Source organism: Theropithecus gelada, chromosome 12 (assembly GCF_003255815.1).
Source record: "Theropithecus gelada isolate Dixy chromosome 12, Tgel_1.0, whole genome shotgun sequence".
Classification (NCBI taxonomy): Eukaryota; Metazoa; Chordata; class Mammalia; order Primates; family Cercopithecidae; genus Theropithecus; species Theropithecus gelada.
The window spans coordinates 114,431,888-114,448,451 of NC_037680.1; the positions used below are offsets into that span (position 1 = coordinate 114,431,888).

At 50.7% G+C, this 16,564-nt stretch overlaps 1 protein-coding gene across 3 annotated transcripts in view; it reads left to right on the plus strand.

Annotated features, from left to right (window-relative positions):
* Window positions 1-9,997, plus strand: part of RAMP1 (receptor activity modifying protein 1) — a 56,524-nt gene extending 46,527 nt beyond the window's left edge. For all 3 annotated transcript variants that reach the window (XM_025404723.1, XM_025404722.1, XM_025404724.1), the window contains exon 3: window positions 9,415-9,997. In XM_025404723.1, coding sequence (XP_025260508.1) covers window positions 9,415-9,670 — 256 coding nt within the window. In that variant the 3' untranslated portion in view covers window positions 9,671-9,997. The remainder of the gene's footprint in view (window positions 1-9,414) is intronic.
* Window positions 9,998-16,564: the final 6,567 nt, after the last annotated feature.

Genomic DNA, 16,564 nt, shown 5'->3' on the forward strand with positions numbered 1-16,564 from the left:
CCTTTTTTTTTTTTTTTTTTTTTTTTTTTTTAAGACGGAGTCTCGCTGTGTCTCCCAGGCTGGAGTGCAGTGGCGTGATCTCGGCTCACTGCAAGCTCCGCCTCCCGGGTTCACGCCATTCTCCCGCCTCAGCCTCCCAAGTAGCTGGGACTACAGGCGCCCGCCACCACGCCCGGCTAGTTTTTTTTTGTATTTTTAGTAGAGACGGGGTTTCACCATGTTAGCCAGGATAGCCTCGATCTCCTGACCTCGTGATCCACCCGCCTCAGCCTCCCAAAGTGCTGGGATTACAGGCTTGAGCCACCGCGCCCGGCCCCTGCTGCTGCTTTTTAAAACTTTATTTATTTAGCAGAGAGACTGGGTTTCACTATGTTGCCCAGGCTGGTCTTGAACTCCTGGCCTCAAGCGATCCTCCTGCCTCAGCCTCCCAAAGTGCTGGGATCACAGGCATGAGAGCTGTTCTTTTGCCCAGCTTTAGAACATAAATATTTTTCTATATCTTAAAATTTTCTTCCTAAATATAATTTTAACAGATACATAACAGAGCCGCTCATAAATAATTTCTGTGACCACTGTCCTGTTGTTTGCTGTTTTTCATAATTATAAATCTGCAGTGGACACCTTCTTAGATCACTGTTATCTATATTTCACATTATTAATTTAGGATAAATCCCAGTAATGGAATTATGGGGTTAAGAGGCATCTATGAGTTTGACATTATTGATACATATTGCCACATTGTGTTTCAGAAAAATTGTACCAGTTTATCTTCTGTGAGGAATGCTGTGAGTGCCTGCCTCAGTGTCCTACACCTTCACTAGCATTCAGCATTCTTTTCTTTTTTTTGAGACAGGGTCTCACTCTGTTGCCCAGGCTGGAGTGCAGTGGCAGGAACACAGCTCACTGCAGCCTCAATCTGCCACCTCCCTGGGCTCATGTGATCCTCTGACCTAAGCCTCCCAACTAGCTGGGACTACAGGTGCATGCCATCACTGGCAAATTTTTGTATTTTTTTGTAGAGACAAGGTCTCACTGTGTTGCCCAGGCTGGTCTTAAACTCCTAGGCTCAAGCAATCCTCCGGCCTGGGCCTCCCACAGTGCCGGGGTTTCACGTGTGAGCCACCGCGCCCAGCCTAGCATTCTCATCTGTAAGAGGAGCGCCATCTGGATGTGCGGTCTTTCATTTCACATGCCTAGTAGTCATTTGTATTTCTAGAAGAAACTGTGATTTAAATGCCTCATGGGGATTCCTCTCTGTTTTGTAGCCACCCATACACCACCCTATCTGAATCCCTACCCCATGTCTGCCCGGCATTGGGACAAGCTCCCCGAGCCGGCCTCAAGTGGGTCACCCACACTGGCTGTCAGGATACATGGGGTGGCACCTCCCGCCCCAGCAGGTAATGAAAGCTGCTGGAAGCCACCAGGCTGAATCTTCCAGGGCAGAGGGAGGCAAATACTGATGCAGATAAAGTGAACTGAGGCCGGGTGTGGTGGCTAATGCCTGTAATCCCAGCACTTTGGGAGGCCAAGGCGGACAGGTCGCTTGAGCCCAGGAATTTGAGATCAGCGTGGCCAACATGGTGAAACCCTATCTGTACTTAATAAATAAATAAATAAATAAATAAATAAATAAATAAATAAAAGTTTGCCAGGTGTGGTGGTGCATGCCTGTAATCCCAGCTATTCTGGAGGGTGAGGCAAGAGGATCACCTGAACCCAGGAGGCAGAGGTTGCAGTGAGCCAAGATCATGCCACACTGCACTCCAGCCCAAGCAACAGAGCAAAACCCTGTCTAAAATTAATAAATAAATAAATAAATTGTAAAAAGTGAATTTAAAGCCAAAAGTGCTTTCCCCTCAGATTTTCTGATGATTTAGACACACATTGCCTGGTCACCTTTTGCTTAAGTATAAACTCAAAAAGGACGAGAAATGTATACTTCATGAGCCAGTCAAGTGAGGACCTGTCTCTTCATCCTAATAGGAGACTAAGGCTTGAACAAGCAAATGAGGTCTCCAGGGTCACTCTGGGTAAGAAGTGGAGCTGGGATTTGAACCCAGGTCTGTGGGTGGGTGACAGGGCCCAGGCTCTCATATTTCATATTAGGGCCAGCCGGGGGTAGCTGGGGGACAACTGCAACCTCAGGGTGTCCCCAGAGTAGACGACTCACCTGTGAGCATCGGCGATCACACCTTTTTTTTTTTTTTTTTTTGAAACGGAGTCTCGCTGTGTCTCCCAGACTGGAGTACAGTGGCATGATCTCGGCTCACTGCAAGCTCCACCTCCCGGGTTCACGCCATTCTCCTGCTTCAGCCTCCCGAGTAGCTGGGACTACAGGCGCCCGCCACCACACCCGGCTAATTTTTTGTATTTTTAGTAGAGACAGGGTTTCACCGTGTTAGCCAGGATGGTCTTGATCTCCTGATCTCGTGATCCGCCCGCCTCGGCCTCCCAAAGTGCTGCGATTACAGGCGTGAGCCACCGCGCCTGGCCGGCGATCAGACTTTCTTACCAGCAAGTAAACCACCATGAACTGCGGTGCCGGGCCTTGACTTGGGACCCACATATGCTGGAAACTCCCACCAGAGGATTCAGGAACATTCCAAGCAAAGTTCGCTTCAAGCCCCAGAATGGAAAGTCCTAGCCAAAAAAGGATCATTGCTCAGTGACATGAGAACTGAAACTTTAGGGAGTTAGAGTCAGGGTGTATCTTTCATGACTATTTTGGGTCCTTCAGTCAGTTCTGTGTTCTGTTGGGCAGAAGAATGTCTGTCCTCTGAGGGGAATATTTTTTATCGCATCCTCACTGACGGAGCTCACAACATTTATTGAAAGTTTCAGCTGTCACTTCTGTATAAATAAACAGGATGAAGTGGGCAGCCGACAGCACATTAGAGATATTTTTAGACGCGGGTGGCGCTGCAATCCAGAAGGCTAACGTATCAAGGAGAGAGTGCCTGGTCCCAGAATAGCCCGCCCACACACAGCCCTATCTGCCTCAGCGTGGCCTCAGCGTGGGTTCTGTGGTGATGTGGCTTCCTGCATCCGCTCCTTCCTGTTCTGTTTGGCTGGTGCAGAGATGGCAATAGCTCCTCCTAAAAATGCCACAGCTCCGCGCCTCAGGGGACAGGGGGCAGTGTTGAGGATCACGTATCACTGGATCTGCAGAACACCAAAACCTAAACTGCCTGTGGGTTTGGAGGGTCTGAGATATGGGAGAGGATCATCATTCAAAGCAGCATTCATTGGTCAGATGCAGTGACTCACGCCTGCAATCCCAGCACTTTGGGAGGCCAAGACAGGTGGATCTCCTGAGGTCAGGAGTTCGAGACCAGCCTGGCCAACATAGTGAAACCCCGTCTCTACTAAAAGTACAAAAATTAGCCAGGTGTGGTGGACCGTGTCTGTAGTCCCAGCTACTCAAGAGGCTGAGGCAGGAGAATCGCTTGAACCAGGGAGGCGGAGGTTGCAGTGAGCTGAGATTACACCACTGCACTCCAACCTGGGTGAGAGAGTGAGACCCTGTCAAAAAAAAAAAAAAAGAGGCAGCATTCTCACTGTTTAACCCTGTAGCTGAGAAGCCTAGACTTGGTTTTCAGCAACAATAACATGTCTAACATTTACCGTGGACCAGCCACATAACATGTACTCTTTCGTTTTTTTCCCCACAATGAGACTCAGACTGTCACGACTTCCTGTGGCTTTTTCCACTTCTGTTTTCTTCTTGAAACATGAGTCCTTGCTCACCTGGAAAGACCACACACCCCAGTGCCCACAGGCAGGGCACACCCTCTGCTGCCTGTCCCTCCTCATGCCGCATCTACTGGGCCTCTTGCATGGGCTAAGGGAGGCACTATGCACTCAGGGCAGTGACCTAGAGGGCGGCCAGGGAGGAAAAACAGTGACCGTATGACAGGGGCTGGGGTAGAGGGGCGCTGGGATGCTGGAGAGGCCCCTACTTTTTCTGTATAGCCTCTTAAAGCCCCCGAGGGTCTCCTCACATTTGATTTATGACCTCTGATCCATTTACTCACTTTCCAGATTAAGTATAAGGAAAAATATCCTTCTATTATCTTCATTTTCACTGTTTTTGGAGCCCGTCATCTATTCATGTGGATCTCAAATTCTTTCTTATGACTGAAGAACTTTCTCTGACATTTCTTGTAGCACAGGTCTGCTGGCAATGAATTCTCTCAGCTTCTTTTTTCTCAAAAGGTTCTTATATCAACCTCTTTTTTTTTTTTTTTCTTTTTTTTCAAGACAGAGTCTTGCTCTGTCACCCAGGCTGGAGTGTAATGGCATGATCTCAACTCACTGCAGCCTCCCCCTCCCAGGTTCAAGTAATTCTCCTGCCTCAGCCTTCTGAGTAGCTGGGGTTACAGGTGTCCGCCACCAAGCCCAGCTAATTTTTGTATTTTTAGTAAAGGCGAGGTTTCACCATGTTAGCCAGGCTGGTCTCTCACTCCTGACCTCAAGTGATCCGCTTGCCTCGGCCTCCCAAAGTGCTGGAATTACAGGTGTGAGCCAATGTGCCCAGCGTCAACCTCATTTTCAAAAGGTATTTTTTTCTAGGTATAGAATTCCTAGAATATAGAAAATTCCTAGGCATAGAAAACAAGAATGTGTTTCCCCTCCCCCCAACCCCTAATACTTTCAAAATGTTGCCCATTGTCTTCCCGCATGACAAGCCTCTGATAAGAAATTAAGAAATCTGCTATAACTCACTGTTCTTTTATATGTCTTTTTTCTTCTGACTTCAAGATTTTTTCCTTTTTCTTTGGTGTTCAGCAGTTGGACTTTGATGTGTCTACGTGGTTGTTTGCTATTGTAGCTGCTTTGTTTTCTGTCCTGTTTTAGATTCTCCAAGCTTCTTGGATCTGCAATTTTATGTCTTTCATTATTTTTTTAAAAGCCTCAGCCATTACCTCTTCAAATATGTCTTTTGCTCCATTCCCTCTCCTCCTTCTGGGACCCTCACATTATGAGTTGAGGTTGACGTCATTTACAGGATTGTCATGTTACACAGCTCTTGGATGCTCTAGTCTTCCCCAACTTTTTTTTTCTCTTTGTGTTTCAGTTTGGTTAATTTCTACTGACATATCTTCAATTTCTCTCTTTCCTCAGTTTTCGTGTCCACTGATGGGCCCATTGAAGGAATTCTCTCTGATGCTATGTCTTTTTATTTCTAGCAACCTGTCTTTGACTTTGAGTTTCCACCTCTCTGCTTAAATTCTCCATCTGTTCATGCATATTGTCTACCCTTTCCACTAGACCCATTATCATACTAGCCATTCTAACATACCTGTCTGACATCTAGGTCATCTCTGAGTCTAATTCCATTCATTGTTTTGCCTCTTGGCAATGGATTGGTTGTTTTTTGTTGCTTCTCAACAAAAAAATATATAATTTTTATTGAATACTGAACATTCATGTATAGAACAGAGGTGACTACAGTCGATAGTATTTACATGTGGAAATGGGTAAGCCTCTTCTGTCAGACTGTTAGTGTGGGATTTGAGTCAATCTTGTTAGGAATTGAACTGGGTTTGGGATTTGTCATTGTTATGGTTATCGTCAATGTACCATAGGCCTCAAGTACCTCTAGCAATGAGCTGCCATTGCCTTGTGCCCAGGGTTAGGACTAGGGCACTGGAGGAGATTTCTCAGTGTGGTGCCCCACCCTCTGCTTTCAGCTTTCCCTTGCCTGCCTGTGCTGCAGCATGGATCTCGCCCCACTTTCTCTTGGCAGTAGACAGGTACTGCTTGTTATTCTACACCAAGGTTATGTTCAAAGGCTTGGGGAGGGTTCTCTGTGTCCTGATCCAGCCTCAGTTTAGACAGGCCCTTCCCTGTGCCCTTCGCCTCAGAATTCCTACCCCTTTTTCCTGTGGCAGACAAACCCTGCTGGGGTCTTGGGTGCGACTGTCCTGTCCCTTCCCCAGCGAGAAGAGATCACTGTTTTTTGTTGTTGTTGTTTTGAGACAGAGTCTTAGTCTTGCTCTGTCACCCAGGCTCAAGTGCAGTGGCGTGATCTCAGCTCACTGCAACCTCCACCTCCCGGGTTCAAGCGATTCTCTTGCCTCGGTCTCCTGAGTAGCTGGGATTACAGGCACCCGCCACTGCACCCAGCTAATTTTTGTATTTTTAGTAGAGACAGGGTTTCACCATCTTGGCCAGGCTGGTCTCAAACTCCTGACCTTGTGATCCACTAGCCTCGGCCTCCCAAAGTGCTGGGATTCCAGGCATAAGCCACCATGCCCAGCCAAGGCCTCTGTTTTGTATGGTGCAGGATCCTAGGCCAGGATGGTTTCCTGGTGCCCTTCCAAAGAAAAAGAGTTCCTTCCTATCCTTCCACCAGCCATGGTCTTTGTCTGTGCCCTGGGGGCGACAGGCTGTGCTGTTCCTCCCTCAGCAGCCTAAGACATCTGGTCCCAGGAGAGAAGAGTCTGGGATGGTGGAAAGGGCTTTGAGCCTGTTCCTACCCTGGCTGCAGCCCTGGTGGCACAACTGCCACGGCAAGCCTGGCATCACACTAGCATCGTGGATACGGGGGTGAAGGGGACTTGACAACTGCCCTAGAGGCACTCAGGCTGCCCCTGTGGGGCAAGGGCTCATTCAAGGCTTACTGGCTTATGGATGCCCACTGTGGCCTCAACCCCCAGTGAGTGCGACTTGGACCCAGACAAGGAAGTGTCCAAGCTGTGGCCAGATTTGGCCACCAAGGGCGAGGGACAGTGGTGAGGTGTGAGACCTGTGCAGTCACACCCTGGCCCTCTCACCTGGAAGCCCTCCAGCCTTCCCAAACCTCTGTTTCCCTGTCTATAAAACGATGGGTAACAGCGGTCCCCAAGCGTGAGCGAGATCACACACAGGCCCTGCTGAGCCTGTGCCTATCATGCAGGGGCACCCAGTGGATCTGCATGATAACAGCAGTTATCATGGAATGGTGACAACAGTGAATGCCACCAAGACCCCTCAGGCAGTCAGTCCCTGAGAACAAGCTCTGAGCCCCATGCAACACCAGAGGGGCCTTTCTTCCTGAGTCTCAGGGCTGTTCTGTGAAGCAGGAGGTCACGGGGTTGGGGGAAATGCAGGGCTGGAGGCAGAAGGAGCCGGCATGGTCTGGGTTCTACCCATGTCCAGTGCTGTCTCAGAGCCTCAGTTTCCTCTGCTGCAAGAGGCACTTGGTACCCACGTCCTGGGTTGGAAGATGACACAGAAAAGCACCGATGGCTGGGTCCACTTGGGTTTTGTCCACTTCATTTCAAAGGGCAGGCTGTGGCCTACAAACCCCTGTCTATGGAAAAAGTTGTTCAGAAACAGATGGTGTTTGCTCTCCCAGAGAACCCTGGGGGAGCAGAGTCCTGAGAGCACCTAAGGGGCAGGGTGGGAATGAGTTCATCTGCTGCGGCTTCGAGAGTTAGAATTCCTGGAGCAGAGGGGACTCTGCGTTGGCTGCTCTCCAAGCCAAGCCCAAGGAACACCCCAATGGCACACCCTCTGCCCGTGCCACCCAGGCCCCTGGCTCAGCACAGCCACCTCCACTCCCTTCCCTGTAACCTGGTGGCAGCCAAACCTGTGGGTAAAGGCACCTGCAGCCATGGCAGGATAGGGTCAGGGGCCCTGTGGTGAAGTCCACACACACAGTCACACACACAGAATAACACAGTCACACCCGCACAGTCATACACACAGAATAACACAGTCACATCTGCACACACAGGTTCATACACAGAATAACACAGTCACACCACTCACAAATGACAGTTACACACACAGGGACACACACAGAGGATAACAGAGTCACAAACCCACAGAAAATAACAAGTTACACTCACACACAGGGACACACACACAGAGAATAACACAGTCACACACAGAGAATAGCACAGTACCAGTCACACAGAATAACAGTGTTACACAGTCACACACAGAGAATAACACACACAATCACACACAGAGAATAACACAGTCATAGTCACACAGAATAACACAGTGTTACACAGTCACACATAGAATGTCTCTCACACACACACAGAATAACAGTCACACACAGAGAATAACAGTCACACCCACAGTCACACACAGGATAACACAGTTATATATATATATAGTCACACACACAGTAACACAGAATTACAGTCACATGCAGAGAATAACAGTTACACAGTTACACACAGAATAACAGTCACACAGAATAGCACAGCTATTCACACACAGTCACACACAGGGAATAACAGTCACACACAGAATAATAGTAACACACAGTCACACACAGAAAATAGTCACACACAGTCACAGAAAACAGTCACACAATGTCACACAGTCACAGAACAGTCACACACAGAATAACGCAGTTACACACAGAATAACAGTCACATGCAGATAATAACAGTTAAACAGTCACATAGTCACAGAGAATAACAGTAACACACACAGTCACACAGAAAATAGTCACACACACACAGTCACATATAGAATATAACAGTCACACAGAGACAATGTCACAGAGTCACAAAGAGAATAACAGTCACACACAGTCACACACAGAATATAGTTACACAGTCAGAGAATAAGTCACACAGTCACACACACAGAATAATACAGTCACCCACACACAGAATAACAGTCACACAGTCACACACAGAGAATAGTCACACACAGAATAACAGTCACACAATAACACTGTCACACAGTGAATAACAGTCACACACAGTCACACAGAATAACACTGTCGTATAGTGAATAACAGTCACACACACAGTCACACAGAATAACACTGTCACAAAGTGAATAACAGTCACACAGTCACACAGAGAATAATAGTCATACAGGGAATAACACACACACAGTCACACAGCGAATAACACTCATGCAGTGAATAACAGTCACACACACAGTCACACAGAGAATAACACTGTCATACAGTGAATAACAGTCACACAGTTGCACACAGAGAATAACAGTTACACATAGTCACACATAGTCACACACAAAGAACAACGGTTACAGTCACATACAGAATAACAGTCACACACAGACGCGACACCAGCCTGTGACCTTGCCCGGGGTAGCAGAAGGAGCTGGTGGCGGAGGAGCCAGTGGCAGAGGTGTGGGCCTCATTGGCCACCCAGCCTAGGTCGTCCTTCCGGTGCAGACAGAGCTGTGAGAGGCCCCACAGCCACACCAGGGCTTCCTGCACCACGGGCCGCCATGCAGGTTGCCTGGGAGTCCCCCTGGAGCCGTTGGGGCCCTGCCCTCCTGGATCCAGGGCCACTGCCTCGGTGCCGGGCCTTTTCCAAGCCAAGCTCCAGGGCCGCGTGAGGGGCCACGGTGCAGCGCCCCCGGCTGGGGTCCCGCGTTGTTTCCCCTGCCTGCCCAGGGTCTCACCACCTCCTCTTCCATCCACAGGAGCTACAGGGAGCTGGCCGACTGCACCTGGCACATGGCGGAGAAGCTAGGCTGCTTCTGGCCCAACGCAGAGGTGGACAGGTTCTTCCTGGCAGTGCACGGGCACTACTTCAGGGCCTGCCCCATCTCAGGCAGGGCCGTGCGGGACCCGCCTGGCAGCGTCCTCTACCCCTTCATCGTGGTCCCCATCACGGTGACCCTGCTGGTGACGGCACTGGTGGTCTGGCAGAGCAAGCACACAGAGGGCATCGTGTAGGCAGGGCCCAGGCTGCTGTGCACCCAGGCTTCAGGGTGAGGCCAGGCAGGCCTGGGTGGGGGCAGCTTCTGGAGCCTTGGGACAGAGCAGGCCCACAATACCCCCCCTTCTTCCAACCAAGAAGAGCTCACAGGAGTCCAAAGTAGTCGAGGCTCTGGCATTAACCTGGAAGCCCCCCATGGCTGGAGGCCACTTCCACCCTAGGAAGGGGGCAGGGACGTGACCCCAACTTACCTCTGGAAAGGGTCCCAGCCCAGGCTGCTTACCCCATAGCCACAGTTGTGGATGAGTGGTTTGTGATTAAAAGGATGTTCTTGAACTTGGAAAGAGTCATTACCTCTGAGTACCCATCACTGGGAGAAGGGTGGCACCAGGCCCTGTGGACTCTCTTTCCTCTGACAGGAGGAATCAGGGGCCTTTGCTCGGGGGTGACACTGGAGCCAGTGCTGAGTGCACTGAGGTGCTCCTGGGGATTCTGGGGCCCTTGCTGCCCCCGGTGACACAGAATAACACAGTCACACCCACACACAGTTACACAGAGTAACAGTGTCACACCTGCACAGTCACACACAGAATAATGGTCACACATACACACAGAGTCACACACACAGAATAACAGTCACACCCACACACACAGTCATATAGAGTAACAGTTACACCCACACACAGTCACACACAGAATAACACAGTCACACCCACACACACAGTCACACCCACACAGTCACACACACACAGTCACACACACAGAATAACAGTCACACCCACACACACACACAGAGTAACACAGTCACACCCACACAGTCATACACACAGAATAACACAGTCACACCCATGCACACAGTCACACAGAATAACACAGTCACACCTGCACACACAGTCACACACAGAATAACANACAGTCACACAGAATAACACAGTCACACCTGCACACACAGTCACACACAGAATAACACAGTCACAGTCACACAGTCACACACACAGAGTAACACAGTCACACCTGCACACACAGTAACACAGTCACACCTGCACAGTCACACACACAGAGTAACACAGTCACACCTGCACACACAGTCACACTTGCATACACCAGGGCTGGATACACTGAGATGACAGACCAGGAAGGGCTGGGCCCCTCCCCACAGATACCTGGGGCCTTGGGTGCAAGCTCTTCCTGTCTGTCCCCAAGGCATCACCGGGCTTAGCCTTCTGTCCCTCACCTCCCTGCACCCCATCCACACTTCTGCCCATGTCCCCACCTGTAGCTGGGCTTCCAGAAGGTTCTGGCTCCCCAAAGGAGCCCCTCCGTGGTCCCTCCTGGGTGTCCTCTAAGTTCAGACCCTGCCTCTCGGGCCTCTGCAGCCCCCAGGACCTGTCCCTTCTCCAGTGACTGAGAAGAGTGTCCACTCCCCCATCACCTTCGACTTGGCCTCTCCCTTTGCCCCACATGACAGCCGCATCCAAACACGGCAGCCAGGGCCGTTTCAGCTTCAGCACACCACAGCCACGTGAGGCCACCCACCGCCCAGCCTGGGCTAAGCCCATCAGACGCCAGGCAGCTCATCACAGCAGCCTCCCCGCATAGAGCCCCTGAGCCTCCTCCTGGGTGTTGCAGTCCCCACCCCACCCCCACAAGGTACACCCAAACCTCCCCACCCAGCCAGTCCCAAGAGGCATCCCCAGCCTAAGAGACCAGAAGGAGCCCCGAGTGGCTTCTCGGCTTCTCCAGCAGAACCATGGCTGTGGTGTGGGCCCGTTTTCCCCAGAGGAGCAGGCGTGGCTGTGCCTTCCACTGGGTCAGGAGAGGAACCCAGGGTTGCTGACAGTGGGCGGCGGCCTCAGGGGCTGATCCTCGTCTCTGTCTTGTTGGGAACCGCCAGGACTCCACTGTCCATGACCCAGTCTCAGCCTTGGGCCCTCAGTGAGGGTCTGGTCAGTCTGCTGCGCGAGGCCCCAGCTTCCTCCACTTCTAGGATGTGACCACCTGTGAGTGGAGAAGCCAAGGGTCCCCTAGGGCCAGTGGTTTGGGGCCACAAGGAAAGAATAATTATGACAAGAACAGCGGTAGCGTTTGCGTGAGCCGGGCACTGCACTGTGAACTTGTATTTATGAAACTCTCAGAGAAGCCCCTTGAGGGAGGGCCTGTCCTTGTCCCCATTTCACAGAAGAGGAAAACAGAGTTCAAGTCACTTGCCCGAGTTCTCTCAGGAATCTGCCCAATAAGATTCCTTGAGATACTCCAATACACAGGACAGATGAAGGCAAAGAGGGGCCGGGATGCGCCTCCCCCTTCTCTCCTCTATTCCCCCCTCAGCTCCTCCCCTACCTGCCCCCTGGGCCACAATGGGGCCCGGCCTTGCCCCTGTGCTCACAAGCTGGCCTTTCCTGAGAGGCCCCAGTGAGGGCGAGGAGACAGGAGGTGGGAGCTTCTCACACGATTTCGACCCGCGGTACTGCCGGCATCTCTCAGACAAACTGCAGCTAGGCCAACCTGGGTGGGGGTGCTGTGCTGGGACCTGAGTCAGGGACCACCGGAGGAGGTAGCCCTTGAGCCGCCCTGGAGCCCGGGCCATGGCTGGGTCGGTCGGCTAGGCAGGCCTGGGAGCTTCGGATGGACTCCTCCCACATGGGACTGGGGAAAAGAGGGATTCATTGAAAATTACCACCAGAACAGCACCTACGGGGATGGCCCACAGGTCCATTCCAGGTACATTATCAGTGAAGCCAGGCTGGGGCTGTCCTCTTACCAGTGAGCATTTGTCACCTTAGTTGACCATGCTTTTTAAGACACTGTCCAGTCCACAGCATTCACTCTGCCATCTCCACTTCCAGAAATCTCACCCCTCCCTGGGATCCAGGGACCCCTGAGCCCTCAGCCAGTCGTAACCCACCTGTACTCTTATGTCACAAAGTGGTTGTGGTTATGAGAGCTGGAAGAAAATGGGACAAGTGTCTCGGCTCATCCCCCACTTCTCCCCCAGAAAGCCAGGGAGCCCTGAGGACCCTAGTGGCTAGCCCAAGGTCACACCACCAGTGGCAGAGCCCCAGGCCCTGGCTCGAGCAGCCCCGCGGCCCCCAGGCCCCCAGGTGGGGGTGCAGAGCCCACTGCTTCACCCAGGGCTGAGCTGCACACGCAGAATCCTTCCAGAATCCGTTTTAGGGCTGTGGCATCTTCAAGGACAAGGACCCTCACCTTGCCATGTGCTTTGCCAGCCGTGTGTGTGTGCATGCATGCGTGCGCATGTGTGCGTGCATGTGTGTGCATGTGTGTGCGTGTACGTGTGTGTGCATGTGCATGCATGTGTATGTGTGAATGTGTGTGTGTGTGCATGTGTGTGTGTAGAAACAGTAAACTTCGAGTGGCACTATCCCCTCCAAAGTTCTATTGTTTTATTCACTGGTCACGACATGGGCTTTTCGTTGGTTCCAGGCCTGCTGTTTGCTGCTGGTTGTGGTTGTGGTGGGGTGCGTTATACTTTGTGGACATGAATCTCCTGCCACACATCTTTCTAGGTGGCCACTCACAGTGCTACCACTTGCCTCAGATTAATAAGATTTGTTCTGATTAAGGAAAGTAACCTTTCCCAGGACACCAGGACACTGGCTGCTTTTCACATCACAGCACTGACAGACCCTCATGACCACTGCCCCATTATAGGGAAACAGACCAAGGGAAACGAGACACTGAAATTCAGAGGCTGGTTTTATGTAGAAGAAGGTGTTCCCAGAGCACTCTGATCAAAAAGGTCTGATCCAAAAGATTTCACCCAACTTCGTAAACTTCAGAGTGTCAGCTGTTCTGGAAGGACAGTATGCCTATTCTACCACTTGGAAAAGATGACAATAGACGTCAGAAATCAATGTGACAGGCCGGGCATGGTGGCTCATGCCTGTAATCCCAGCACTTTGGGAGGCCAAGGTGGGCCGGCAGATCACTTGAGGTCAGGAGTTCGAGACCAGCCTGGCCAACATGGTGAAACCCTGTCTCTACTAAAACTACAAAAAATTAGCCAGGCGTGGTGGCGCACATCTGTAATCCCAGCTACTCAGGAGGCTGAGGCAGGAGAATCACTTGAACCCAGGAGGCAGAGGTTGCAGTGAGCTGAGATGGTGCTGTTGCACTCCAGGCTGAGCAAGAGAGTAAGACTCAAAAAGAAAAAAGAAAAGAAAAGAAAGGGGAGGGGAGGGGAAGGAGAGGAGGGGAGGGGAGGGGAAACGCGACAGAAAAGACTGTGCTGAGACCAGGTCTTCCTTACTGTCCCGCCTCCACAACTCTCAACTCACGGGGACAATAACGGCTTTCGGCTTTCCTTCTTCCTTGTCAGGTCACGATGGGCAGCGGGTGAAGTCCACAGGCAAGGCCTGTCGTGGCTGGGATGGGCAAAACTCTGCCCTTACCAGGGTACCCTGTCTGATCAGGTTCCTGGTCAAGTATTTGCATGTCACAAGGCTGGGAACCAAGAACTGAATGCCAGCACGTAAGGTGGTAAAGGAGAGGTGGACTGGGCCTGGAAGCACTGTTCCTTCTCCAAGCCTTCTCTGATGGGCCCAGGACAGGAGGCAGTGTTGACACAGGGAAGGCCTGGGGTCTCTGCTAAACTGATTGGGAAACCAATGGCAGGTGTGTGTGTGTGTGTGTGTGTGTGTGTGTGTGTGTGTGTGTGATTTTTGATTTGGGGATTTTTTTTGTTGTTCTTTTTTTTAATTAATTTTTTTTTTTTTTTTTGAGAAAGAGTCATACTCTGTCGCCCAGGCTAGAGTGCAGTGGCGTGATCTCGGCTCACTGCAACCTCTACCTACCGAGTTCAAGCAATTCTCCTGCCTCAGCCTCCGGAGTAGCTAAAATTACAGGCGTGTGCCACCACGCCCAGCTAATTTTTGTATTTTTAGTAGAGACAGAGTTTTGCCATGTTGGCCAGGCTGGTCTCAAACTCTTGAGCTCAGGGCAATCTGCCCACCTTGACCGCCCAAAGTGCTGGGATTACAGGTGTGAGCCACCGCACCTGGACTCCAAAGGCAATTCTAATTAAAAAAATAAGATTGAGTGGCTTTGTTGTGTCCTGAGCTGGAGAAACACTCCCTTATCCAGAGCTTATCATAAAAATCCATGTCATAGAATGTCAGAAATCCATAGAAAAAAAATGAATTGGAAGTCAAAAAAATCTTTAAAAAGCAAGGGAAAAATATGGAATTTAGCATGGGAAATGGAATTGCCCAACTACGTCACTGCTCCCAAAGTCGCTTGTCTTAATGAGCTCCCAGAAATAAAATTGCTCTGGGGACAGCGTTTCTTGTAAACCAAGAAGCAGCTCTGGATTGGAAAAATCTTCAAAGAAAGGACATCCCTGTTGGATTTGCCACTAAGGAGGCCACAGACAGCCTGGGAACGTAGGGGCGGAGGCAGCACCAGAATGCACAATGAGTCTGAGCCTGGGAACAGGTCATTCCTGCCGGAGAGAAAGCCCTGAGGCCTCTGGAGATGCACTCTGCCTCTCGTTCATCAGAAATGAAAACTGGGCTGGGCGCGGTGGCTCACGCCTGTAATCCCAGCACTTTGGGAGGCTGAGGCAGGCGGATCACAAGGTCGAGACCATCCTGGCTAACACAGTGAAACCCCATCTCTACTAAAAAATACAAAAAACTAGCCGGGCGAGGTGGCGGGCACCTGTAGTCCCAGCTACTCGGGAGACTGAGGCAGGAGAATGGCCTGAACCCGGGAGGCGGAGCTTGCAGTGAGCCGAGATCCGGCCACTGCACTCCAGCCCGGGCAACAGAGTGAGACTCCGTCTCAAAAAAAAAAAAAAAAAAAGAAAACTGGGCTGGGCATGGTGACTCACGCCTGTAATCCCAGCACTTTGGGAGGCTGGGGGTGTTGGGGGGGATTATTTGAGGTCAGGAGTTCCACACCAGCCTAACTTGGTGAAACCCCCAATCTCTACTAAAATTCCCAACAAATTCGCTGGGCATGGTGGCAGGCGCCTGTAATCCCAGCCACGCTGGAGGCTGAGGTAGGAGAATCACTTGAATCCGGGAGGCGGAGTTTGCTTTGAGCTGAGATCACGCCACTGCACTCCAGCCTGGGAGACAGAGTGAGACTTGTCTCATAGATAGAGATAGATAGATAGATAGATAGATAGATAGATAGATAGATAGATAGCGATAGATAGATAGATAGATAGATAGATAGATAGATAGATAGATAGCGATAGATGATAGATAGATGATAGATAGATAGATAGATAGATAGATAGATAGATAGGTAGGTAATGGTACCATCTTTCTGGAGGCCAAGTTGGAAATATGGACCAAAAGTCTTGAAATGCTTATTCCCAGTAACTTCCCTTCTAAGGATTATCCCAAGGACGTAATTAAAGATATGCAAAAGGACTTGCAGGGAAAGATCTTCACCTGGAGTTATTTATAAGAGCAAAGGGTGGAAACACCCTCAATGCCCAACACTGGAGGACTGTCAATCAGATTAAAACCCAGATGACAGGGAAGAACTGTTCAATCCAATCCAGATGACAGGGAAAATAGGTTCTTTTTTTTTCTTTAGAGTCTCGCTCCGTCACCCAGGCTGGAGTGCAGTGGCACGATCTTGGTTCACTCACTGTCACCTCCACCTCCCGGGTTCAAACGATTCTCCTGTCTCAGTCTCCCAAGTAGCTGGGATTACAGGTGTGCACTACCACGCCTTGCTGTATTTTTGTATTTTTAGTAGAGACAGGGATTCCCCGTGTTGGCCAGGCTGGTCTGGAACTCCTGACCTCAAGTGATTCACCCACCTTGGCCTCCCAAAGTGCTGGGATTACAGGCGTGAGCCATCCACCATGCCTGGCCGAGAAAAACAAGTTCTTAAATTAAGTACATGGGAATTTTTTTTCATAGTGTAGAGTT